General features: G+C 46.2%; 1 protein-coding gene across 2 annotated transcripts in view; it reads right to left on the bottom strand.

Annotated features, from left to right (window-relative positions):
- Positions 1 to 219: 219 nt before the first annotated feature.
- LOC119445304 (pre-mRNA 3' end processing protein WDR33) overlaps positions 220 to 27058 on the bottom strand; it is a 74868-nt gene continuing 48029 nt past the window's right edge. The window contains exons 9-17 of one of the 2 annotated variants that reach the window (XM_049663198.1): positions 26609 to 26763; positions 25732 to 25810; positions 23847 to 23957; positions 23185 to 23279; positions 20939 to 21031; positions 17298 to 17609; positions 14744 to 14998; positions 9038 to 9174; positions 220 to 2635 (exon numbers count right to left, since the gene is read on the bottom strand). In XM_049663198.1, coding sequence (XP_049519155.1) covers positions 2231 to 2635; positions 9038 to 9174; positions 14744 to 14998; positions 17298 to 17609; positions 20939 to 21031; positions 23185 to 23279; positions 23847 to 23957; positions 25732 to 25810; positions 26609 to 26763 — 1642 coding nt within the window. In that variant the 3' untranslated portion in view covers positions 220 to 2230. The remainder of the gene's footprint in view (positions 2636 to 9037; positions 9175 to 14743; positions 14999 to 17297; positions 17610 to 20938; positions 21032 to 23184; positions 23280 to 23846; positions 23958 to 25731; positions 25811 to 26608; positions 26764 to 27058) is intronic. The other variant, XM_049663199.1, reaches the window with a different exon arrangement.

The raw sequence follows: 27058 nt of genomic DNA, 5'->3' as shown, positions 1-27058 counted from the left end.
CTCGAGGCCCAGGGCCCCCCCTAAGTACTTCTTGTGGCGAGTTTTGCTACTAGTATAAGAGGAAAACAAAATGAAAGAAAACACCACTTTGGATGAAGCATCGTGAAGGATGCTTCAGGATGTCTGCATCATTGAGTCATATGTACCATGAACACAGGCACATTTCATGGTGCTCGGTTGCCAAAGTTGGATCGAGCAGTTTAAACATACACAGTGAAAAAAAGTGCATTGTTATTTTTTCCACCTCAGAAACACAAACCTAAAGAATAAAAATAAATCACGTGGATTTGGGATGCATGGCTCTTCCTTGAAGATGATCATAGTCCAGGCCACACTAATGAAGATTGGAGTGACACACACCTCAAGCAAAGTCTATACATCTTTACAACACTGCAACACATGACGCTTAAACACACTGCTTGCAGTGATCATATGCACAGAAGAAAATTCAACAATGACGGTTCACATTCCAGGGCCCCTCTATGGAGCTTTGTTGCAGGTCGACATCCATCATAATCACTCTAGTCGCTGGTCGAGACCATCCAGGTTTTCTTTTTGGTTTCGTAAAAATAACGAGTGGTGCCAACATCCCTACACTGAAAGTGGTACTTTGCTGTAGATTCTGTATTTTCAATGCACATCTAAGTATCTTACTACGATGTGTCTTGTCCATAAAAGAAGAAAGCCTTTCTTCTGTTTGAAAGGACATTAACCAATGTAGCCACTGAGACTGTCAGCACTGCTACAATAAATCTTGTCTGCCAACGCGCTTTTACAAAGCAACTAACTTCATAAGCCACAACAACACAACGTAAGGAAGAACAAGACACAAAAACGCAAGGTTTGCCCCTTCTGGACGGAAGTGATGTCACGTCAACGACCTGCTACGGGTGAGCCGTAACGCACAGCACACTTTGCAATCTGATACAATGCTGTGAGACACAGAATCTATGGACCAAGGCTTCATAAACTTCAAAACAACATAAAACCAGCAACTAAAACATTTCTTTTTAATATCCTGGCTAAAGGGGACCAGATTCAAACCAAGCAGCATTCATGAGCAAGTTGTGGGCATGTTTTAAGCTTGCCAAGGAATGCAGATGACCAGAAAACATTGGAGCCCACAGAACCGAAGAGATGCCATGGCCCAAATTGAATTTGCTAAATAAGTAAAGAAATTTACCAAAACTACTTTGGCAATGAAATATGCCATGTGAATTTCCTGCACATGTGTATCGTGCAGGTAACTGATCACGCATATAAACAGCACTGCCGCACAGTAATTAACACTTAAGTGCTCAGTGTATGCGCTCCTTTACCAGAATTTTGGTAAAAAACCTGCCACCTGGGCATTCCAACTGTGTACTTTTTGCTGTGTAACGTCACAGAATCTGAGCGGTTTCGCTGCCTTTTACAGAAGTTACCGATGCTGTAGTACAACCTCGCTACTTGATGCTTTCAAATGCAGCAGCGGTTACAGAAAGAGGTACAGATCATATACAGGAGCGTGCAAATAGCCAACAATTGCTTATTAACACCAAACCATAATTACTCTCTTACAGAATTTAGTCTTTCCATGCAGTATATTCCCCCCCCCCCCCCTTTAATTCTGCTTGAAATAAAATTTGTTCCCCGACATTCGCTGTGTATCCCAGTTTGTAGCTTTCACTTTGGCATCATATTTATCTTTCATTGTAGAACTGCTGAGCCTTGTCCCGAAAACAAGGGCGCAAATGTGCACAGGAAGATGAATCAGGGCCCAGAATTGTGTGTGAGTGAAGTTCACTTCTTTACCACAGTAGAAAGAAAAATGAAGTCGAAGATGCGAGTGCGTGTACTGAAACACAAAACAAGTGCCACAGGGCCACTCAATGCTTCACCACAGAGCTCGGCACGCTCCATCCTACCAGGATTGTACAAAAGTCCTTGCACGCTCCAGAAGTTCAGTTCATATGAAGATGGTGACGTTGAAGATATGAGCAGGTGTGCAACAACACTCAATGAACTGGTTGTCCTAAGAGCACCTAAGGCCCCGCAGATGTTCATAACAATCCCCCCCTCTTCCCGGCTACAAAGTATCATACCAGAGCTGAAGCTTGTCTTAAGGTGTTGTCTTCTGCACAATCCTTGACTAAGAAGGATCCGGTGACACTGAAGACGTGAGCAGGCGCACTGGGACACGTCGTGGGCCGATTGTCCCCAAAAAAGAAAGCACGCACAAACCGACAGGTCAGTGGCCCCTCGGCCCTCCCCTTGGACCGCCCCTGCCGCCACGGAAACCCCCTCGACCGCGGAAGCCTCCCCTGCCGAAGCCGCGCCCAAAGCCGCCGCCGCCACCGCCCCTCGCGCCCCATCCTCCACCCCTCTTGCTTGGTGGCTGTCCCTCGGATCCCCCCTCGTCGGCCCCCCAGGGCCGCTTGAGTCCTTCCTGCTGTTGCCCAGGTCCATCCCCTTGGTACCAGTGGCTGCCACCCCCACCGCGCTTGTGCGGGCTGCCACCGCCTCGCCAGAACTGTTGCTGCTGCTGCTGCTGCTGCTGTTGTTGCTGTTGTGGCTGGAAGAAATTGCCAGTGTCTGGAACCCCAGCACTGCCGTCTTGCTGCTGCTGCTGCGGCTGCTGTTGTTGGAACTGTTGCTGCACACAAAAAGCCAGGGCACCGTGACTGGACAACATCATTACCGACCTACCAACTTTCAAGATTTGAAATATACTACAGTCGAAGCACAGAGATACTAAATTTCAATTGGAAATACTAAAAAATTGCTTTAGCACTCAATATGTGGATCACTTATTCAAATAATTCACAGCATTTGTTCTGTACGAACACTGCAAACGGGGCACACTCCTCTATAGTATACGCAGCCTGAGCAATCTGCTTCATAAACCAAAATATTGGTGAAGTTCATTCATGAAATATTCACACAACAGTGGCCAAAAATGTAGTTGCAGTTATACACGGGTTCAGTAGAGTGGGAGGTGCTATTGCAGGCATCATTCCAAATAACTGAGCGGGTCTGAAAAATCTAGCTGTGAAAAATGGTCAACAACTGTATTTGTATAATTTTAAATAGATTCTGCCTGACAGGCTGGACATAAATAAAACATTATAAAACCATTAGTGTCTTTATGACAATAGTAAAAAAGCTATACAATTCATGCATTTCACAATAAAATCACAGAAAAGTTGGCAGCTATGGTTTGTTACTAAAGCTGAATTTTTGCACTACAGACTACATGCTTGAAGATCAATCAAGCACAAACAAGAGTTTACATTACAAGAATTCATCTGTACTGCTGTGTGTGCCGCGGAGCCCCTCATTCTCGATGCTGACCAAGCGAGTGTTTCACTTCGTCCTTGACGCAAAAGGAGCGCCGAGCGTGCTGCGGGCAGACCGCCCTGGCTGACACGGTAGTGGACTTTGTCACTGCGAGTGCTCCCCGAAGTCAGCCCAATGCAGGGATGGCACGCACAGTGTCCGAACGCCGCGATTCGCAGAAAGGCACCACGTCGACCCGGACAAGGCTTGTCTGGGTCGATAGGACCGATCTAAATGATAATGCAACCCGGACAGAGGGAATGGCAAAAAAAGCAGCGCATATTTCGCAATGTGCAAAAGCATGTGTGAAGAATGGGCCGATTGGCCGCTGATAGGCTCGCAGATTGCATTAGATACGTGGCGACAAACTTCATGCCACTTCAACAGCTGTCAATCTAACCTGCATGCGTGATCTCAGGACTGATGACTGATTATCCATCTGTATGAACACTAATAGTGCGCGGCTACCTGCAGTAAAATTGGAATAGCCCTTCTGTATTCTGCAGAAAAACTGCAAAACAAAGCTTTCTATGCAATAAATAAGAGTGCCGCAAAACACGGGTCCACTGTTGAGTCCAATGAGAACCCCATTGGCATTCAGTACAACAGAACGTCTTTTACAAAACACATCCATGCACACTCGGGTGTCAAAAATAGGCCACATATCATACACGCTGTGCAATCTTTTCCTAGTCTTTGTACCCCTAACACATTGATTTTTACAAATTTGATCTAGTGACTTTCCAGAAAGGCGACCTCACTATTGCTCAGAGATACAGATGGTTGACTTATACAGCCGTCTTTTCTTTTGTAAATGTGAAAGGCTTCCACTAATTCCCTGGTCAGCTCATCCTTACGGTGCGTAATTCATTAGTTTCAGAGGAAGAAAAGCACTTGATTTTATTCAACAAAAACAAAAACTCTATTGAAAAAAAAATACTTTCCAGACCTTTATAGTACTAGAACTGAGCTGTAATCAGTGCCGGCATGCTAATTTGGTGTTCCCTTTAATAAGATTAGAGTGTAATGTATATCTTGATTTCCATGTGCCTAAGTTAGCATTGATAGCTTGCTACATTCTTCATACACTATTGGTGAAATAGCGCACTGACAAGGACAAAGTGGAGAAACACAAGAATACACGACACTCGCTGCACTCGCAACTATTTTATTTTAGAACGAACACTTCATCTTTATATACCTGTGTACCCTCCAACGTTGTGCAAGGTCAGATTAACAGCACTTTTACAAAACACATCCGCGCACACTCAGGCATCAAAAATAGGCCACATATCTTACACACTGTGCAATCTTCTCCTAATCTTTGTACCCCTAACACATTGATCTTTACAAATTTGATCTAGTGACTTTCCAGAAAGGCAGGTCACTATTGCTCAGGGATACAGATGGTTGACTTATACAGCGATCTTTTCTTTTGTAAATGTGAAAGGCTTCCACTAATTCCCTGGTCAGCTGATCCTTATGGTGCGAAAGAATTGTAGTGTCATTGTACAGCGGTGAGCACCCATGCTGTGCACAATGCCCTTTAATGTGGGAATGAATGTTGCCCCTCATTGACCTTTTGTGTTCCATCAGTCTTGTGTTCACACACCGTCCCGTTTGACCGATATACCGCACGTTTTTGCTGCGTGTTTTTGCCGCTAGCGTGGCCGTACCCTAAAGTCCAAGGGCGATAACGCAGTTGCCGCGCGCCGTACGCTGTATGTGCGAGTGAAAACGTGCGAGGGGAGCCGACGACCGCGTCTAAATCTCACGCGCGCAAGAAATGCAGGGAGGAAGCGCGCCTTCTTCCGTTACGCTCGAGGCACCGACGAGGGAGCGAGGGGGGAAGGATAGCGGGGCGGCGCGCGGTCGCGCAGGCCGTATCTTGAAAGCGATCTGCGTTGGGGCAGAGTCTAGCAGTGTAGGTGCATCGGCGGCTTATAGCTTTCTGCGTGCTGTGTGTTCTCGGCGCTCAGTTTGCGTTGAAGCGATAGACAACAGCACGAAGGTCACTTTGCTCGCTTCTCCAGTGGCGCTTCCACACGCCGCCAGCGTTTGACAGCGCGTGTCCGCGCTCATCGAGTCTGATGTGCCACAGCGTGTACTAGCGCGTCGGCAACATCAGCTGGAAAAGGAGAGTGTGCCGGCTTGGCGGGCTAGGCCAGCTGCAGCAAGCGGCAGGATCAGATTTGAATGAAGGGAGGGGGAAATGTCACGCCCGCGGCGGCAAGATCGCCGGGTCGAGGGATGCAGGGCCGCCTCGCACACGCACGCATGCACACGTGCACTCGCTTAGCATTCCATCGCGGCGAAGAAGGTGCTTCCGGTTGCTGCTCGTGCAAAAATGACAAAATTTGTGGCGAAATCTCTAGGTGGTCGGAGGGGAAAATTCGTTATATCGAGGGGGTCTCCCGCTGCCACTTCGTTACGTAGAGGTCTCAAATACATGTGCTTCTATGAAGTAACGGCGGGGAATCGAAAAACTTTGTTATATCCAGGAATTCGTTATATAGAGGTTCGTTATAAGCAGGTTTAACTGTATCCCATTTAGTTATATGCCATTTCGTTATAATGAGGTTAGAGTGTATATGCATGTGCTATCTTTTCAATCTAATCTCACTAAAACTCTCGACTCTGCTCACATTCAGGCTGCCGATTAATTCCTTCAGATTACACATGCCACACTAGCGTCTCTTCACCAAAATCTAGACTAGAGCTCTCGACTGTTGCTTCTCATTAACGCATTTCTCGCTTCTGCCTCTATCAGTTTTTTTCATTCCATATCACGTGACAGCCAGCTGATCCAACTCGCGCACTGTGTTCACCGTAAAGGCCATCCAAATACAATGATCCCACCAAAATCCCGCACCACTACATTCCTGCAGTCCTTCTCTGTCGGAACTGTTAGAGACTGGAATGATCTGAAACCAACTACACTCCACAGTGATACTGCATGCTTTGGGTCTTCCATTGAGTTCTTAACTCAACTTTGTAACATTGTCTTCATCATTCTTGTCCTTTATATGCCCGCACCTCATGTTATATCCCATTGGGACCCTTGAGATATGAATAAATAAAAATAAATAATTCAATAAGCACAGCAGCAAGACTCACAAAATTAGTCAATAGCCCCCGAAACCCCCCTGGGTGAAACCCCCCATGATAGTGAAACCATAACGGTAGAAGCATAATGCCCTCCCTGCTGACATTACCGAGCTCTGGGAGTATGACACTACTGACGATAAGCAGGTGGTGCTTTGATAGAGGAGTATCTCAGTGCGGATAGTGCTACCTCATTCTGCGAAGAAATCTCTGACGAGGTGACAGACAGCGGCATTGTCCGACGGAGGCGACGACAGCAGCGGCAGTGATGACGAGATTCACAAAGGCCCGCCTTTGACCCTGACCTTAACGTTCACCCAAACTTCAATCAAACGTCGATCACACTGACTGAAAAACATCATTCAATCAGAGTTTGGCAATGCACTGAACATTGGTGTTGGAAAATTGTGTTCCCCGGGAATGTGCTAACTGGTAAAGAAGAAGCTTAGCCATAGTTGGTCATTTTAAAGTGAACCTTTATATGCCTAGGCGAAATCGTATACGGCTAGGAAAAATTGCCTGTGTACAGAAAACTATCATCATCAGCATTAGCTTGAGCATTTTCGTCTTCTTCCGCAGCTGGCTCGTTGGCACCCCTTGGGTTGCGCTCGTGCTCGTGCTCAGCACGCACTCGTGCCACTGCTCCTACATTCGTCGTCATTATCTTCTTCCACAGCTGGCTACGTTGCCGCTCATCATTCCAGTGTAGAATTTCACTTTTCTTCTGTCGTCGTAATGGGGAGGTCGTGTTTATGGGGGTATGAGCCATTGCTTAAGGGGGTACGAGCCATTTATTGTCTTACATAACGGACAGATTTAAGTTTGAAGCAATTTAATTTCGAAGAATCGTAAGCGGCAATAGCGGGCGAATGCTGCACCATGCCGCCGAGCAAACTCAAGACATCGAACATATGCGACAACGGCGGACTGTGGGCATACAGTCAAATCTCGATAATTCGAACTCGAAGGGGCCCGAAAATTTGTTCGAATTAAAAGAAGTTCGAATTAACGAAAGGACGTATTTTTGAAGTATTCGAGCACCATAGCAAGATGAACGAACGGTGCGAGTCATGAAATTTTGCGCCGCGCAAGCGCATAGCCAGTTGCGCCCACGCCAGCCAACGCTCGGTTCCCGATAATGGCAGAAAACGAAACTTCAGGGAGCGGACAGCGCCGACATGGCGACGGGCGCGGGCGCGTGCGGAGACCGTCGAAGGTGAGGGAGGAGGGCAACAGGAAAGCGGATTTGGCCTCGGCAACTCCGCCGCTTCGGTGGCTCCCCTCGCCCTCTCTCTCAACTCCCTCACCTTCGACTGTCTCCGTGCGCGCCCGCTGGCACCGCCGGTACAGCCGGTTTGGCGCTGATTAGCCTCCTTGAAGTTTCGTTTTCTGCCGTTATCGGCAAGCGAGCGTTTGCCGGCGTGGGTGCTGACACCGCAGGTCCAGCCGGCTCGGCGCCAGCTTAGAGTACGGCCACGCTAGCGGCAAAAACACGCGTCAAAAACGCGTGGCAACGCGTCATGCCACGCGCGGCAAAAGCGGCAGGAATCAGGGGTTTTGTGGCGTGCCGTGCGAAATGGGTTCGAGACCCATTTCTGCGGCAAATGCCGCGTGCCGCGAGATGAAGAACCAATCAAGAGCGGCGAGGGTGACGTCACGGAGCCATCACAACGGGACCGCCGCCGGTCCGCACCGGGTTTTCAATCGACGACCGTCGTCTCTCGCATGAAACAACGAGCGCTCGCGGTGTTGCTCACGCGTTGAGAGCGCGGGAGATCTTATTGTGCTGCCGCGCGGTGAGATGCGCTTGCCAGGGTGGCCTCGCGGCAAGGCGCTCACGCGCGGCAACTTGCCGCTCGCAACATGACGCGAGCGTTTTTTGCCGCTAACGTGGCCGTACCCTTAGGCCGCTCCCTGAAGTTTCGTTTTCTGCTGTTATAGGGAAGCGAGCGCTTGCCGGCGTGGGCAGTTCGTTGGCCGGAATGGGCCTCCGCCGCTGCGTGAAGGGGTCTCTCCTAAGCTTTTGCTCTACGGCGGTGTCGGAGCAATGCCGATCGCAGGCGCCGCCGCGTTATTCGGCACGCTGCTGAGAGCATTGTCGGTCCGCGGTATGTTCGAATTAACCGTCGCAAATGCTTTCGCGTTCGAATTACCCAGCATTTTCGCCCATTGAAATACACATAACTTTAACGGGACCAGAGCGTCAGTTCGAATTAAGCGTGTTTGAATTAACGAGATTCGACCATCAGTGACGTCATTCTCTCTGTTGCAGCCAAACGTGTGTGTAACCTCATAACTGAGAAATAATTTAATGAACCCTCGGGATTAACCCAGTGATAAACGCGGGGTCCGCAAGTTTCAGCTTCGCTGCCATCTTCATGGAGTGGAAGGGCCAACAAATTTTTTTGTGTTCTCAGCCACAGATGTTATCGCCCGGAAGTCGTATTAAATGGGAGTGCATAAAAGATGTTCGACTGTAATCTCCTGATTACTGGTATCACTATGACAACTGCAAGCAAACTCTTAAAATCGGGCATTTCATGATAAAATCATAAATGTTGGCAGGTATGGTCTTGTTACTATAAGCCTGAGCTGTGCTACCACAGTGGCTTACCCTGATTTGTGGTTGTGCCTGGTTGCCTGCGCCAGGGTCGCCCATGTTGCGCCACTCGCCAGCTGACTGTCTCTGGAACTGGCCCTGGTCCTGGCCGGCCATGGGTGGCATTCCCTGGTGTCGAAAGCCCATGGGAACTGCACAACAATGTATCGGGGGAGAGTGAGGAGCAATTCACTACATAGGGCAGGGGAACAGTGCAAAAGTGATCAGACAGCACAGCGCTGCCCGCAACAAAACTTGGGTGCCTTTGACAGGGCAGTTCATATGCACGACCACGACAACAGAGAAACACAAAAAGAATAGACACAGAGAAGTCATATCACTACCACATCCCACGTGCCTCATGAAATGTCCTTTTTGGTGAACGGGAGACATGAATCTTTGACCAATATTTTAAAAAAATCTTGATTCTTTGAGGTACCGAGCTGAAGACATGTACATATATGTAATGTTACATGCTTAGTTGGAGTTTGAGGTTCATTTTTACTTATCTCGTTTAGTTCTAATTTTATGCAAGCTTCCTTTAATAAATTTTTTGCAAAGATTTGCAAAATATTAGTTCCTCAGATTTCGCTAGACAGGGTATCGATGGTTTTTGTATAATTCAATGAATGTCATAAGACTAACCTTATTGCTATTCCTACCCTCGAACTAGAGTAGCAAGACTTCAATGTTAAGCACCCGAAGAACACTCTCTCAAATTTCAACTTCACTTTTGTGTTTGCCTGGGAGTTGCTGGAAGCCTGATACATAAAGAAAAAGGTGATTATTGCATTAGTGTTTGCTGCCATCTCTCTTCACAAGAGTGAATTTCAGTTTTTAGATACTGATCTGCAATTGCTTCTTTGTGTGTGTCGCACCTGTAATGCTGTTCTCGGCACCTTAGCTCCACTTGCATACTGGGTGTTGCATCCAGAAATAACACCTTCAGCGGCGGTGTGCCCAATTGTGTAACGCAAAGTCTGGAAGTCCTGCCCGCACTTCACTTCACTGCTACTGGGCAGAAATGCTGTGCGCACAATTCAACATGCTTTTCGCATTGAGAACTAGCACCATCTGCTTACAGGTGCAGAAAACATAAGCACAAGAAGACAGTCAAGATGGATGCTTCCTTACTTTACAGGACGGCGCGTAAGCGACTTCAACTTTTCCATCAATTGGTGCGACGAATGTAAAGTCAAGGATTCCTTTCTGTGTAAAATTTATTCAAAATAACCTTGGGGATGCTGAACAGGATGCCTACAAAGAACTGATGAAATGATGCATGTACAACTGTGCACATGGCTCCGCAGGCCGTGCAATTCTGCTGCATTTCTTAGTGCACTGCCCATGTAATTCTCATATATAATTTTTTTTTCTTTATAGGACTTGATTATTCTAATCGCTGACTCAGTGTCTACCAGGTCATGAAGCAATGTTGAACAGAACTGAAAATGGGAATGTTTCGGACAGTGATTTCTCAGACTATGAAGTCGATGAAACTCTTGAAGCAACTGTGTTATTTTAACAATTTCTCCAATTAAACTAGAGACTGCTTCTAATTTTATTTTAATTTTAGCCTCCGCCGATTGCAAATGAAAATGTGAATAACTCCATTAGCAGTAGCAAAGAGGAAGAGGAAGTTGAGTTGGAACAAGTGAGAAAGAAGAAAACCCACATGAAATGGATTAAACAGGACTTTACGCCGATCGGAACAGATTGCTGTGTCACCTCTCCACAAGGGTTGACACCAATTGAGCCGCTGGAGTATTTTGGCAAATACTTCCCAGATTCAATCTTTTCTGAGCTCACGCATTTCACTGATGTCTATGCGCTGCAAACAGATGAAATTCAGCTCGGAGCCGCACCTGAAGAAATTAATGTTCTTTTGGCATACTGTTGCTCATGGCAATCATCAAGATGCCTCATGTCCAGATGTGCTTGCAGGAAGAGACCAGAATTCCCTCTATTGCTGACTCAATGTCCTCAAAGAGGTTTTACAAGCTGAGGGTGATGTTTCATGTAACTGACTGCCACAATGCCACAATCAATCCCACAACGAACAAGTTTTGTAAGGTTGCACCTATCATCGATGCAGTGAGAAGGCGGTGTCTTCAGCTTCGGCCTCTTCCGAACAGCAGCATTGCCAAACAGATGATCCCAGTCACTGGAAGAGTCGTTGCCAAAACAGTTCAAGGTTTTTCAAGGCATCAAGGCTTTTTTTTACGTAGCCGTGTGGATGGTATGGCAGACGATTTCGAGCTCTACCAAGGCAAGGGCACTGGGGTTTGGGCCTTGGTAGATCCATAGTGATGCACCTGGGCTGAGCACCTTCCCCATGGTCTCAATATTAGATGCCACTTGGACAACTACTTTTCATCCATACCTCTTTTCCATGATTTAAAACTTCTTGGCATTTTGGCATGTGGGACAATTCAATCCAACCGACTACTTGGCTGTACGAGCGACAAGGAGCTCAAGAAAGAAGGCTGCGGAACCAGTGACTACAGAATCAGGGAGGACAAAGATGTCATCATTGTTTGTTGGCACGACAATGGCCCTGTCAACGTGGTGTCTACAATTGTTGGTGTCGGAAACACCAAGAAAGTGAAACGATGGAGCAAATCGCTTAAGCAGCACAGTGAAATTGATTGCCCGGAAGTGATCACAGCGTACAAAAATTTCATGGGTGGTGTGGATAAGCTGGATACTCAGAGCGCAGCTCTTAGGCGCCCGTTCCTGGGTTCAGCGCCGGCGTCCCTTCGCGTAACCGCACAAATGCGCTCGTGTCACTGTCTGTGCGTTCGCCGTAGTCTTCTTCCACAGCTGGCTCCGATGACGCTCATCGTGCCGACATTCCTCCCTCTGCAAAGGCACTGATGGCACTGGCCTACTGCCAGTTGGTGCAGTGATTTCGGTCTCAAATTCTTTGGATCAATATATTGCAAAATGAAAACACGTATACAGCTGCGCTCAAATTTCGCATTAGGGAGTATCGTAATTGTTGAACTTTTTTTTTTTTTTTTTTGGATGTTGCTCTATCTTCTGTACACCAGGACAAGAAAGTGGCTAGTCAGGGTTATCTCTCCCTTTATCAGATTTGCTGTATGGAACAGTTGGGTTCAATAAATTCGGGATGCAAGTGCTGAGAAGTTACTGAAAAAGGAAGTCAAGCATGTTTTGGCCTTTCAGTTGTGGGGAGCACACGCTGCCACCTTCTCCCGCGGGCGCTCGCCCGTCGCTTGCGAACGGAGCACACGCGGCGGTAGCCGGGCGGACATCTCGTGCGCGCACAACGCGCACCGCGGGAGCCGGGCGGACACGGGAGAAATGCACTTTGCCCTCTCCCGGTTCTCTTTAGCCTCTCGCGACGCGCGCGCCCGTGCGTGAAGAGGGAAAGTATCCGGCGGGCGAGGAGGACACTCCCTTCGCGGAAAGGTAAAAAGATATAAAAGAGCGCGACCGAGAGACCCCCGGGCTCTCTGACCTCGCTTGACCTACCTGCCGATACGGATTTACCCGCTGAAACCTGTGAGTGACCTCGTTTGCGTGACTATTACATGCGACGAGGCAAGCCTATTTTATTACTTATTATACAGAGCGGACTTCCCTCTGCAAGTGTGTTTTATTGCCCACAGCAATAAACGTTGTTGAGTTGGCTCGTTTGTTGCCTTATTCGCCCGAACCCTACGTAGCTGCGATTATACGCGCTACGGGTTGGGGAAGACCCCCACACAGTCCAACATCGGCCACAGCTTGACTGGAAGCAATCAGAATGAGCCCACCAGAAGAGGACGACTGAGCAACAGTGCGTTAACCATCACAAGGCAGGCACACAATCCAAAGCGTACGAGGTCTGTTAGAAAAAAATTCGACCTTTGGCCAAAGAAAAAAAACTGGCATAACTGGAGCGTTGGAAACCTAATCACCCTCAAAGTAGTCTCCTTGGGACTCCACACACTTCTCCCAGCGGTGCTGCCATTGTTGGAAGCATTCCGCGAAGGCCCCCTCTTTTGGAATGGAGTTTAGTTCAACTGTCGTTGCAGCCATAATGTCCTCTCTTGTCTTAAATCGCGTTCCTTTCAATGGCCTCTTGATTTTGGGAAACAGCCAGAAGTTGCAGGGGGCCATATCAGGAGAGTAAGGAGCCTGTTGAACTACAGGAGTCTGGTTTCTTGCCAAAAAAGTCTGAATCAAATGCGAGGAAGGTGCAGGAGCATTGTCGTGATGGATGCGCCAATTTCCTGTTGACCACAACTCCGGTCTCTTGTGCCGCACAGCATCACGTAGGCGACGGAGGACATCCCTGTAGTACTCCTTGGTGATTGTTTGACCCTGTGGAGCGTACTCGTGTTGTACCACACCGCGGGAGTCAAAGAAAGCAGTCAGCTTCACTTTGACATTGCTGCGCACTTGGCGGGCCTTCTTTGGTCTTGGTGACGTGGTTTCCACTGTGACAACTGGGATTTGGTTTCCGGGTCGTACCCGTACACCCAAGACTCGTCACCAGTGATTATGGTGTTCATGAAGTTGGGGTCACTGTTTGTGGAATCCAGCATGTCCTGTGAGACTTCAACACGAAGTTGCTTTTGCTCCACCGTGAGCAGCTTCGGCACAAATTTCGCCGCAACTCTCTTCATGGCCAAATCTTCGGTCATAATGGAATGTGCAGAAAAAGTGCTGATGCCCACCTCTTCAGCAATTTCTTGGATAGTCACACAATGGTCCCGCATCACCACAGCGTTCACTTCGGCAATGACTGGTCATTTCGGCATGTTGATGGCCAACCGGAGCGTGGCTCGCTCTCCACCGATGTGCGGCCGTTTTTAAACCGGTTGTACCACTCCTTAATCTGTGTGCTGCTCATAGCATCGTCACCAAAAGCCGTCTGAATCTTCCAAATGGTTTCCACTTGGCTGTCGCCCAGTTTCTGGCAAAATTTGATGCAGTAGCGCTGCTCCAGTCGCTCTGTCATTTTCCTTGCAATAAAAAAAAATGACGAGAGCACTGCGCACTACCTCACTCAAACGCTGCGTCCCAGCGACTGACGCTATCGGCAGGCGGGAAAAAATTCGCACATGCGTACGAAAGTTCAAGGTCGGCTGATGCAAGTGCGCTTGTTTCATATCGATCAGGTGTTCGTAAAAAAAAAAAAAAAATAATAAGGTCGGATACTTTTCTAACAGACCTCGTATGCCTACAAATTAGACCAGGTTCGATGGGAATAACCACTGGCCGGCGCATACTGATTGCAAGTTTTCGCAAAGGTGCCAGAACTTTGGCTGCAATTCAAGGTCCGGGACTGTTGCCGAAAGTGCGACATCGTTTTGTGCCTGACTGCAACGAAGGATTGCTTTTACGAGTTCCACGCTAAGAAGTAATGAACTAAAGTTCTACGGCAATAAAACATTCAAATGACAACTTGTTACATGCAGCCAAAATGTGCAAATGGTTTTTTTGTTCCTTAGAGAGATGATTACAGAAGTGTAGGCATTAAGGCGCAATGTGCCACAATTGTGCACTGCCACCAAAAATTTCTAAATGCTTAATAAAGTTAGTTTTGAGAATAATTATTATTTTCCGGGAAGTTTTACTTAATTCGCGGCTGAAGGGAATAAATTTAGTTGCAAGTTTGCACTCTTTCTATCCTATTTTTTTTTTCTTGTGCAATTTCACCTAGTGCCACGTCCTCGAATAGCCACTGCGATTGATGGGTGTGCTCACCGCCGTTTGGTGGCGCATCGACGCCTGCTGCAGAGACCGGCGGCGCCCCCTGGAAGTGTGGAAACATCATGCCGGCCGGATGAGGGGGTGCACTGAGGAGGCCCCCGCCAGGTGTAAAGCCTCCCATGCCTCCCGGTGGCTGGCCCATCATGCCCATGGGCATGCCTGGCTGCTGCTGTGGCTGCTGCTGCAGGTTCATGCCACCAGGTGTCATGCCTGGCATTGGGGGCTGTTGCAACTGGGAACCATCTGCACCTGTATGGGTTGCACACATGAAGCCTCCTAAAGAGGAATACTAAAGAGGAATACCAGCAGACTTCCGTTAATTTTACTCCGGTTTATTCAATCCCAATCGAAGTTGCTGACCAGTGCTCACACATTTCTACAGGCCAAGTCTCATTACTTCATGCTGAAAGTGGCTCTCAATGGAAGAGTTGCACTTGGTGCACCTGAGCCCAATAGTGACCCTAATGGCTACAGCGTCCGCCTTGCTGGCACTAAGACACATTCTTTCCACCAAAACCCCACTTTGTTCGTTGGAAAAGGTATTTGTTGTAACAGGGCGACAATTTAAAGAAACATTCGTTATATCTGGAAGCAGTTTCAATAGGCAGGGTCGGAAAATCGTAAATGCACTGAAAAGTGGTCGTTGTAACCAATAGATTATTATATCTGGGATCATTATAAGTGGTTTCGACTGTATATAAACTGCAATATTAAACAATAAATATGCTGTACTTAATAACAGCCAACTTACGCACAGTAATCTCTTAAACCACATCTGGAGTACCAAGATTTCTCTGCCAGGCCACACCACTTACTGATTTTTGAGACTTTCTTTGACATTCTTCTTTCTGGGGTTTCACGTGCCAAAACCAGTTCTGATTATGAGGCACGCCGTAGTGGAGGGCTCCGGATTAATTTTGACCACCTGGAGTTAACTTTAACGTGCACTACAACGCAAGCACATGGGCGTTTTTGCATTTTGCCTCCATCGAGAGTCAATCCCGCGACCTCATGCCTTAGCTAACTGAGCCACCGCGGCAGCTACTTTCTTTGACAGTTTAAAATTATAATTCCTACTTAAATCATGAACAGCTTGCTGGATTCTCACTATAAATCATTGTTGTTTCATTTCCATCAACGTCTCACAACATATTCTGGGCAGTTGTCAGTCCCTATATGGTTTGGCCCCTCAAGGTTTCTTTTTTTTTTTTTTTTTTTTGTGCAGCCCGGTTATAACAATCGTCAGTTATAGCAATGAGATTTTCTTGGTACTTGAATATTGTTAAAGTGGGTTCAACTGCATGTGGCTCTCTGATACGAGTCTTTTATTAAAAATTTTTTTTTTGTATCTCCAACTTTTTCACATTTCCACTGCTTTTCATGCTTTCTCTGAAGCATTTTTTCCCTCGGGCTGTTGACACTCTTTTGATGCATTTTGCCTTTCTCCCTCGTTTAGAATTGCGCAACTTGCAGCATCTTTTGCCTGAATTATTTCAACCAATTTGTGGCCCACTCCCTCTTATTCAATGATTGAATAAGAAGAGGAACCGAAGGGCCTGATTTTTGTTAGTCGGGACCGTAATAAAGTGTTATCATACCATACCATACCACCATATGAAGCCAACAGATTAATGAAACCAAGGAAAGCCATAGGGGGAATTATTTGTAGTGATAGGCTTCAATAATTCCCCATAGGGGGAATTATTGAAGTGATAGGCTAAAGCTAAAGGATATCATAATGAATATGACAGCGAAATGAAAGAAGACAAAAAAAACCTTTGCTTGCTGCTGGTGGGAGCCAAAGCCACAACCTCCGCATTGTGCATGCTTTGCACTGCCGATTGTGCTACGGCGGCAACTGTTCCCATGTTGACATTCTTGGGTATTCACATAGGTACCATAAAAACCGGAATATAGGTCGAACTTTTTTTCAAAAAACCATTGCGAAAAGTCGACCCTCGTCTTATATACCGGACATTGGCGGAAAAACTGCGGAAGTCTTGTAACAATGGGCAGATGAAGTAAACAGCGGCCTTCGCCATCGTATTCAGGCTGATTTTTCACATTTTGTTTCAAAATGAGCGGAAGCCGACGGCAATTCACCGTCGCCTCGAAGAAAAAGGAGATTGAGTACGCGGAAGCCCACGGCCACCCGCGAGGTTGCCATAGGCTTCGTATCGTGTGACCATCGACCCGCGTGTTTGTCAGCACCTTATCATCACGGTACTAGAGTGTACTAGAACATGGTCACTAACGGTACGGACCAGCATTTAAATAAATACTGTCACCATTGTGCAACCGGCTGAGTCGCATTTGTTTAAAGGTAAGGGTGTCTTTCGGTACCTTTGCCATTGAAAAAGATTTTTTTTTCATTTTTGGAATTGGTTAGTTAGGGGGTCGACCTATATTCCGGTTCGACCTATAGTCCGGTTTTTACGGTATACAACATTTAACCACGGGAGTGTTAGACAGCACCGCTTATGGCCATGCATACTTGTGTGCTTGAGGGTAGATGAAATAAATAAATAAGCAAGCAAACTGCACGCACCGCCCTCCTGCTGCTGCTGGGCGAGGCCCGGAGAGGGCGCCCCTGTCCCATCTGGGGGTGGAGGTGCTAGCAGCAGGGGCTGCTTGTTCTCCATCCACTGTTGCTGGAAGTGCTTCGGAATGGGCTTGGAGAACGGGGTGCGCTTGTGTCGGCCGCCACCGCCGCCACCCACGTGGCTCTCTTGCACCTCTTCGCCAAAGTCCAGACCCGGAATGGAGCCACTGAGTTCCCGGCCACCGCCTCCACCAAAGTCTTTCCGGCCACCACCGACACCGCCTCCCCCCCCACTGGGTATGGCTTGAGGCGGCACGTCTGCAAGCGCGTGGCACAGACGTCAATGCGGCAATTAAAAAAAAAAGTGAAATTTATTTATTTATTCATGTATCTGAGCACCCATATTCCATTTCAGACATAGCAGGCAACGCTACGACGGCTAGAAAGACTTCTGTGCCTGCTCACATGCGCAACCAAAAAATAGTGCATCAGATATGAAAGAAAGAACTAGGTGCGCATAGTAACTCTCATACAGGTACGATGCAAAGTAAGACGTACTTATTACATGAAAGACATTGTAGATATGAACCTACTTAACACTGAATGAGCAAAGTGATACTCTTTTGCAACCAGTGGTCACGGTGCACTGCTTGCGCTTGCGACTAAAACATAATGCATCGCATACAGACAACGTAAAGATGCGTAAATAATACGCAACTTTTCAAAACCTTATATCCACAAGTTGTAGCTTCGACATATGAAGTGGTTATTCATTAGAAAACGTCGCAAGTCAAATACAACTGCACTGCAAAACACACGGAGTGACACTCCTATGACCGCAGTACTTGCAGCGCTTCCACAGCGTGGCCAGCTATGTATGTACGGACGGAAAAAAGGGACGATACTGCACTGCACAAGTTGTCTCTGTCCTTCCTTTTTGTGCTGTTTTAGATGAGCTCACACAATCTTGACCAATGAAGGAACCTGATCTGTCGTCTCCCTCATAACCGTCACAAGCAGCCACATGTGCCCATTACATATTCAAAAGAAAAAGGTCAGGTTAGGATAATTATTTTTTTGCAGACAACCAATCTGTCTTTGATTTCATCACTAGATGCTTTCCACTTTAAGATATATATAGAGTAAACTCCTAGACAACATTCTATGGCAATGAAGGGAGAGCTATGGAGGCAAAATGTGCACGAGCAAAGCGCTTCCGAAAAAAAGTCCCACATTTTCATCCATTTTAGCTTAAGCTGCACTAGAGAAAACATAGGCACCTTATTTACAACAGCAAAATAAGACAAAACACACCACCAAGTGTCGACAACTTATTTTTCTGCTTTTTTTTTCTTCCGCATTTAGGCAAATTCATAACTGCTGCATGTGGAAGCTATGCCGATTCAGTAACTGTTCCAAGAAAACAAAAGCCATCCAAAGAGCACTGCCATACGGTGCCGGACTAGTGCTTGGTGCAGTAACACATGTGCAAAAGCTCTGCTTTCCTTTCACTGTGACAGAAAGTTGTCCGCGAGCCTAGTCTGTGCCCGTCCACATCACTGGTGCCTACCACGGGAGTCATTTGTAGCTCGGCGCTGCGATCGTTACCAGTTGCCATGGTAAATGATGGTAGCAGTACTGCGTGAATTTGTCTGATCTTCGTGCTTGTGGCTTCAGACCTTTCTTGGCTTTATTTACTGCACCTTATCTGCCTTTGTCAGCCTAAATTTCGACGCAATCCTACATTTCTAAACACAGGAAACAATACGATCCTGCACACATGCAGAATTACTCCAAATTGTTGCATTTATAACGCAACGTTTCGTTGGAACTGAACAATTTGAAAAGTCACCAAGCCGTTTGAAGCCAGAAGGACGAAGTTTAGGCAAATCCATGCTCAGACCATCATTCCCACCACAGCTGAGCTTGCAGCTCCCACAAATACATACCGGCACCACAGTTGCCTCTAGCAATTATTGTAGGAGCTCTGTGATACTGTTGTCGTGTTAAAGCCAAATGGCTGAAACTTACTTTCTGCCAAGCATTTCTAGAGACTAGAGCTCGAAAATGGAACTTGATGGCTGCGGTGTCAACCAATTAGCAAACAACAAATTGGTTGCACAGCTTGGTCACTTGATCTGGCTTTGTCTAGCTCCACGATGGCAACAGTGACAAGCCTGTCGTTGGTGGCTGTAGACACGTCACATTGCAATCGTTTAGTGACACCGTCTAAAGAAAATATCTAGCATTGTTTCCCAATAGACAGTGTCTATGGCATAGCCCTATGCTGAGTTTATTACTTTGAATGTTCAAAACTCACTGCCAAACCCAGTTTTCAAGGAATTCAAAGAGCACATTTATTAAAGACGATAGTCTTTCTTGGGCTATCTAAACGTGAAAAACTTTGTCTGTCTGTCTGTCACTCGATTCAACCACCCGGCCAAAACCAACCAAGCTACTAGCACTGGTGGCACGGGGTCATACACGTCAAGATTATATAGCGCAAAGGAAACCTCAGGCCTATTTGGGGCAAAATATATGTACATAGCCGTGATCTAAGTGTTCATTTAATTAAGAATACACATTGAACTGGTTTTTACATTAGTAAATGAAAAATCTATGTGTTAGAAATGGTGTCGAACGCATTTGAAATGGTGTCGATCACGTTTGAAATGGTGTCGAAGAGACGCTACGCGTTAAAAACAAGCTGACTGAAGCCGCGGCTCTGTAGCCGGCTAGTTAGCTTTGCCGCATTACATTCTCCCCGGGAAGTAATAATAATAATTAACAGAAGTAAACAGCTTTTATAACTTTCAATCACATTTTTCTCAACTTCATATTTTGGGCAAAACAAGGCGTTTGTGCACAACATTTTATGTACTTATTGTGTTCCAATCAAGACCATATTTGATGGGCGTAATTTTTAGGATATGTAGAATGCACTTATCTAGAATTTAATGCAATCACTTTATTTTTTTAAGGATGAAAATTTTTAATGTACTCGGGCACCAGCCACTGAATATGAAGCACCAGATACGAAATTTTCCTAAAAAGTTGCCTGTAAAGGGAATCACATTATCTTGCTTATTAGCACTGAATGGAGTGTTAGGGATAGGAAAAATAATTTTGCACTGCTCTATCATGCTAACTCTTATGTCCAGCAGCTGCACAAACATGCACTGCTTCTCACTTATGCACGGCACTTAGGACATGAAACCATCGAGATATCCTAAAACTAAAAGTAGCCAACAGTAATAAGAGGTCCCAACAGATGGCGCGAGAGCAGGGCGAACGCGGGAAATTTGAATTTGATTCATCAAAACCATCATTGCATCCATCATGGGAGGAGTGAGAAGCGAGGGGAAGAACGTGGGGGGTGGGAGGGGGAAGAAGAGAAGGTGTTACGTATCAGGGGTGGCAGAAGACATCATTTATAGCGAAGCAAGCAGATATGCGGTTAATTTTTTTCAAGGAGTTTTAGGGCCCTTGAATCTGTTTTTCAATGGTTTTTCCAGGATTTCAAGATGTAAGAACCCCGTAATTGTGCTGTAGCATTCTGATGGCTTCCTGTGGAATTGTTTTCAATCAAAATACTAGTAGGAGTGCAAGTTGACACAAAAAAGTGTCATTCCAGTGCACAGACTCACCGCTCATAGTCCGCACTGCCTCCAAATTGCTCTGATCCAGTCCCATGCCAGGTATGTTAGGCGTGGCCGACGCTGGTGTAGTTGTCGGCTCATCTGGAAAATTAGATGCACCAGGACAACCACGAAATCATGATAAGGCAAGACTTTCCAGTGACCCCCCCCCCTGAATATTTCGTGGTACATTCATTGTGATCATTGGCTTAATTTATGGCCACTGCAGGACGATGGCCTTTATTTTATTTATTTATTTATTTATTACACAAAACCTGCAGCACTATACAAGCAACATTGCAGATGGGAAATGCTGGTAAAAATTTTAATTACCGTAATATCCCGAGAAATAGCCCAGCTAAAATCTACCGCAAATTGGGTGAGAATAGGGAGTGGGCTAACTTTTGGTGCACAATCAAGGAAAGTTGGAAAAAAGAACATTGTAGCCAAAAGTTGTGAACGTTTGTTTATATAATGCCCTTGTGCAGTCTTCCTCAAACCTTTCAAGAGAACAGTCACTACAACTGTCGAACAAAATGTCGATAATGACTAGGTCAATATATATACAGTCGAATCTCGTTAATATGAACACGCCTAATTCGAACTGCTGGTTTATTCGAACTGACGCTGTGGTCCCGTCAAAGTTATGAGTACTTCAATGGGCGAAAACGCTCGGTAATTCGAACGCGAAAGCATTTGCGACGGTTAATTTGAGCATTCCGCGGACCGACAATGCCCTCAGCAGCACGCCAAATAATGCGGCGGTGCCTCCAACCGGCACTGCTCCGACACCGCCACAGAGCAAAAGCTTAGGAGAGACTTTTTAATGCAGCGGCAGAGGTCCAGTCCGGCCAATGAAACTGCGTCTGTTGTCAAACGCTCGTTTCCCGATAACAGCAGAAAACGAAACTTCAGGGAGCGGGCTAACCTGCGCGGAGCCGGCAGTACTGGCGGCGGGCACGCACGGAGACAGTCGAAGGTGAGGGAGCTGCGAGGGAGTTGAGAGAGAGGGCGAGGGGAGCCACCGAAGCGGCGAAGTTGCCGAGGCCAAATCCGCTTTCCTGCCGCCCTCCTCCCTCACCCTTCGACGGTCTCCATGCGTGCACGCCCGTCGCCATGCTGGGCCGTCTGCTCCCTGAAGTTTCGTTTTCTGCCGTTATCGGGAACGGAGCATTGGCCAGCGTGGGCGGTTGCACTTGCGCGCCGCGATATTTCACGACTCGCACCATTCGTGCATCCGTGCTATGGTGCTCGAATACTTCAAAAATACGTCCTTCCCTTAGTTCGAACTTCTTTTAATTCGAACAAATTATCGGGCCCCTTCGAGTTCGAATTATCGAGATACAGTCAGATCCGTTTGCAACGAACTCGACAGTTCCGCAAAAAGTGGTCGTTATATGAGTAGTTCATTATATATGGACTCGCTCTTGAAAATGCTCAAAAATTAGCCGCACTGATGCTGGCGTCAGCAGTTATGATTCGGCAGCACTTTGGTTCAAAACCAGATTTTCAGTGTCATTTTTCTTCCTGGTGCATTCCTGCACCTAGTTGGAAATTTCCGTTAGAAACATCCATCTAAAGAACACAATGCGGCATTGTACAGCTCTTCAAGAATGGCACCTGGTTCCGATCACCCGTCATTTTGAAACTGCAAGCACAGCCGTCATTTTTTATTCAAGAGCTTGGGATATATTTTACTACCAGCGAGACACGACTGTATTGTGCACAAGAGAGTGAAGCGTTCTAGTTGGCTGGTAGCGTAAACGTCGGAAACTACTGCAGCATGTCGAGATTCTGCGAAGGTCTCGGACATCATGGTCTCAGAATTATGACTGTGCGTCAGCTCCACAAGAGCCGTAAAATTATGTTATCTATGCCTGTTCAGGAAAAAATTCGATTTTCGAAATGTAAGACATCACTGCGAACCGTTATCAGCAATCGGCAACACATAAATGAAGCGCCGCCAAAGCGCCAAGCCACACACACACACACACACACACACATATATATATATATATATATATATATATATAGAGAGAGAGAGAGAGAGAGAGATGGAAAGTTGGAAAAGCTCACTGGGCCCCTGCTCCCCCCAACTCCCGAAAAAAAATTAAAACTCTGCACCATACAGTTCGGGTTATTTTTGTTTCTTCTTGGCATTCTTGAATGAATAAGGATCTACCATACAAAAGCACAAAAAGAAAAAAAAAAGAAAAAAAGAAGGAAAAAGGATGCATCAGCACTTGAAAACGCACCATATTCTCCGGTGTCATCCAGACCTCTGGGTAGAGTGTTGAGGTTGTACTTGTCTCGCATTTTGTCCCCAGGTCGATTGCGCGTCCAGAACTTGCTGTAAAGGAACAAGGGGCGAGTCACATACTACAACAAGAGAAGGGCAGCTGTGGATGATACTCTGCAGGTCTGCCCTAGATCCACCGCAGAGAATCACACCGTTTAAATTTGCTAAGGCGTACAACAAATTCAGTTTCTGTAACACACTAGCAGGCTTCAAATTCAAATGGTATCTATTTGCAATATGTTGCTGAACATTTTACAACCTAGAAATTCAAGCATAAATTAAGCATATGCTAATTATTTTAATTAAGATGATTAGTGTTCCTCAGGCAACATGGCCTTTTTGTCGCTATAATTGTCCCTGGAAGACACCTTGTAATTTACATCAAACTCCCTTATATCAGAGTTCATAAGAAGTTTCTGAATTTCTGCTTAGTTCGAAAAATGCGTCAGCTTCTTGCGCCCGCCTGCCCATGTGCGATTACATAAAAACAAAACCTACCGTAAAATTTTAGCCTATACAATTTCTGAGTAGATTGCGCAGCTAGCCTATGGATTTCCTTAAAATGATTAGGGGCCTCAAGGGCTAACTAGTAGGTAAAATGATATAGGAAAGGACAACCTTGTGTGGTCGTTGGACCCAGAGCAGAGGATGTGTCCCAATGGGTGCCAGGCCAGAGACCAGACGCACGAGTCGTGAGCATTCTCCATGGCACCCACCTCCTTGTCAGCCCTGCACGGAATGTGACAGAACGTGTGCCGTTCCTATCATCCTGTTTTATGTCCACTGGAAGATAAACCCCTCTCTCCCAGTGATCTCCAATTATACTCATGTCTTTTATCAGCTAGCTTCGTTGTACGTCTGCAAGTTTCCCAATTGTGTTGCACCGCATCTGCTGCTCCCGACTGTGTTTCCTTTCTATTGGCAGATGTGCTGCTCCAGTAGACCGATAATAATGCGTCCTACGCATTACATGACCATCCCAAATTTAAGAAAGTGATTTAAACGAACACCTCAATTATTCATAATAAGGCCCAACGAAGAAATACAGAATAATTATACCAGTATCATTTTTTGAGACAGTCCCTTAGATCTGCAACACCTGCATTCCAAAGCTTCAGAGGTGCATGGATTCCTAGTGAGAAGATTTCTTTTGTTGTGACCGTAGGCACTCATAAGTTGAGGTTCTTGCCTCCCAACAGCAACTTCAAAAGTTGTATCTTCGTCTCTACACAGTGTGTCTCACCCCATCAAAGGCTTCCTTAACAGAAGTTGCAGCGCATTTAAACTTTATAGTCTACTTGTGGACTTGCTGCATGGACACACACTTAGCTCTTTCACCTCGCGATGAAATTCAACAGAGTTAAACACTTTCACTTCTGAAAAAAAAAAAAAGCTCATCCCTCATCAACCCTTCTAAAAAAACTCATTATCATTTTCTATGCAAATACATTCCAAACAGAGCTTCAGCAGTGTTCCTGTTTCAACGCACAGACAATGCCACTTTAATAACACACAGTAGTGACATAGTTACAAACATCGTATAAAGCAGTAAGGGAACAACTTGGGCATGAGCAACCTCTGCACAGCTGTTACACATTGTGATGCTCGTATTCAGTGTTTTCCATCTTTCAGTATAGTACAACTAACACATCAGTGCGTAACGCCTCATTTTGGTGTGGCACATATTGCACATATTACACTTAAGTTACACTTAGCAAGCCACGCTGTAATACAGTGCTCACAGGATGGCTTACTATAGCGAGAACAAGGGATAATTCCAAGTACAGACAGAAAAATTTTGTATCCCACACTTCTTTCCGTTCTTGGATCCATAATTACGGTGCAAAGCCTCAGTTTCAGGAGAGTGCCTCAAATAATTAATTTCACCACCTTTTACACGACCCATTAAAAATATGCGTCAAGCACAGCACAGCTTCGGACGTGCAGTGACTCTGCACCGGACTTGCCGCAATATGCATCCGAGTGTGCCCCCTAGCACTCTGCACAGGCAGCGAGCTTGGGACAACGCCAGAGACACTGTCGGCTGTAGAAGCCGACATGTGAAATCTCACAAAAGTGACACATAGTATTTCCGAAAGTGATTGTAGTCGAACAGAAAACCAACCCACAGCAACCTTCAAAAAAACATGCTCTGCCGTCATATCGTGATGGCAATGAATCTGCGTCTGATGGTTCTGATGGTAAGCTGTTGCGAACGCTGTGAACGCGGTTTTGGCTTCCTATCCAATTGTAATGCCCAGGCAATTTTCGGACCCATTTTTAGACTCAAGGAGCACGTTAAATTCATGTAAATACAGTACCTAGCAACTTGGTCAGACAAGTAGCACTACATTTGTCAGTTAAAATGCAAAGGCTGGGAAGCAAGTGCTGTTCGAAAGCTCAGCTTATCTTCCCTGCAGACCTGGGTTTTCAGAAACAACATTGTGCCGTCTCAAAAATGCTGTCAACACATGCACTCTAACATGAGGGGAGGTCAGCTCACCCAACCATCCAGAACATGACGGCACCGTCAGAACCACCACTGGCAAACAGGCACTCGTGGATTGGGTGCCATGCCAAGCCTGTAAATACAAAATACAAATTATAATGCAAATGCAAATAGAAAAGGAACAGTCATGTGACCAGCGAGCCTTTCAAGGCTGTCCCCCTCCCTCCTCCAACTGCCTCTTGTCGCTGGTGCAATCATGCCACTGCAATGTACGCATTGTTGGTGACTCATAGTCCATCAAAGCACAATGGTTCTTACAAGAACAGAAATTACTGGCGAGTTTGTACATATATAAAAAAAAATGGCCCCACGTGTGTTAGCCAACCTTCGATAACCCTGCTAAACAGTGACATGGAATTCCTTGAAAAGTTGTGTCTAGTATCAACTTGATATTGTCTATGCCTTTGTGCAGGTGCATGAGCAGTTGCACGTTTTTGCTTTCACATTTAGGTTTTCTTTTTCTTTTTTTTTTCCAAGGGTGCAGCAGTGTGATAAGGAATGTTTTCATATTGCAGCTGGAGGAAATACAGTGAGCCTATAGTGCACTGTTTCAAATTGTGCATTGCCATTTTTTTTATTTGTTACGATGCGCTTGAGTAAACATTAATGCAGGATGTATTGCGGGGAAGCCAGGGCTCTTTCTAAAGCTTTCATTCTAAGAAAGGTTCTTCAGTTGTACAGCCACAACCACGTTTTAGGCCAAGTCAAATTCCACATCCCGGCACCATACGGAGTCACAGTACCCTTTAAAAGGAACTCGCGCGGACAGTGTTGCCAAATTTCCATCCAGTTATCACTGCAGGGAACTCTAGGAGCAGCTAGTTGTGTGCAGCAGCCCAAAAAGTGAGTTGAAAACAAGGGGGGTACTGACTGCAGGCCTCCTTCTTGTGTCCACGGAAGGTCTGCATCTCCTGGTTCATCTTGCGAATATCAAACAGCTTGAGTAAGTGGTCTCGGGAAGCTGTCAGCAGCCAGTTGCCGTTGCGGTTCCATTTCACCTCCATCACCGTGCTCTTGTGTGCATGGCTGCAAAGGAGGCGCAGATATAATCGGGAATTTGCGCAAACTATCTCTACACAAGAAGAATGAACTGTTGGGTGAGTTGGCCTTGGATTGCCGATTAGGAAAATTAGAGCAACGAAAGGGCAGCGCACACAGGATTTGAACAAAAAGACCTGTAGCGCTTGTCTCTGTCTTCCCTTCATGCGTGCATTGTCTTTTCATTGCGCTAATTTTTCTCATCGGCAATCTCTTTACACTGTAATCATGCAACAGAGCAATAGCACATGCCTCCTCTGCGTGCCAAAGAGCTGCAGTGGTG

The sequence above is a fragment of the Dermacentor silvarum genome, chromosome 3 (assembly GCF_013339745.2).
Source record: "Dermacentor silvarum isolate Dsil-2018 chromosome 3, BIME_Dsil_1.4, whole genome shotgun sequence".
Taxonomy (NCBI): domain Eukaryota; kingdom Metazoa; phylum Arthropoda; class Arachnida; order Ixodida; family Ixodidae; genus Dermacentor; species Dermacentor silvarum.
Note: the sequence above shows the minus strand (reverse complement) of the source record. Positions and strands in the feature narration are given on the sequence as shown.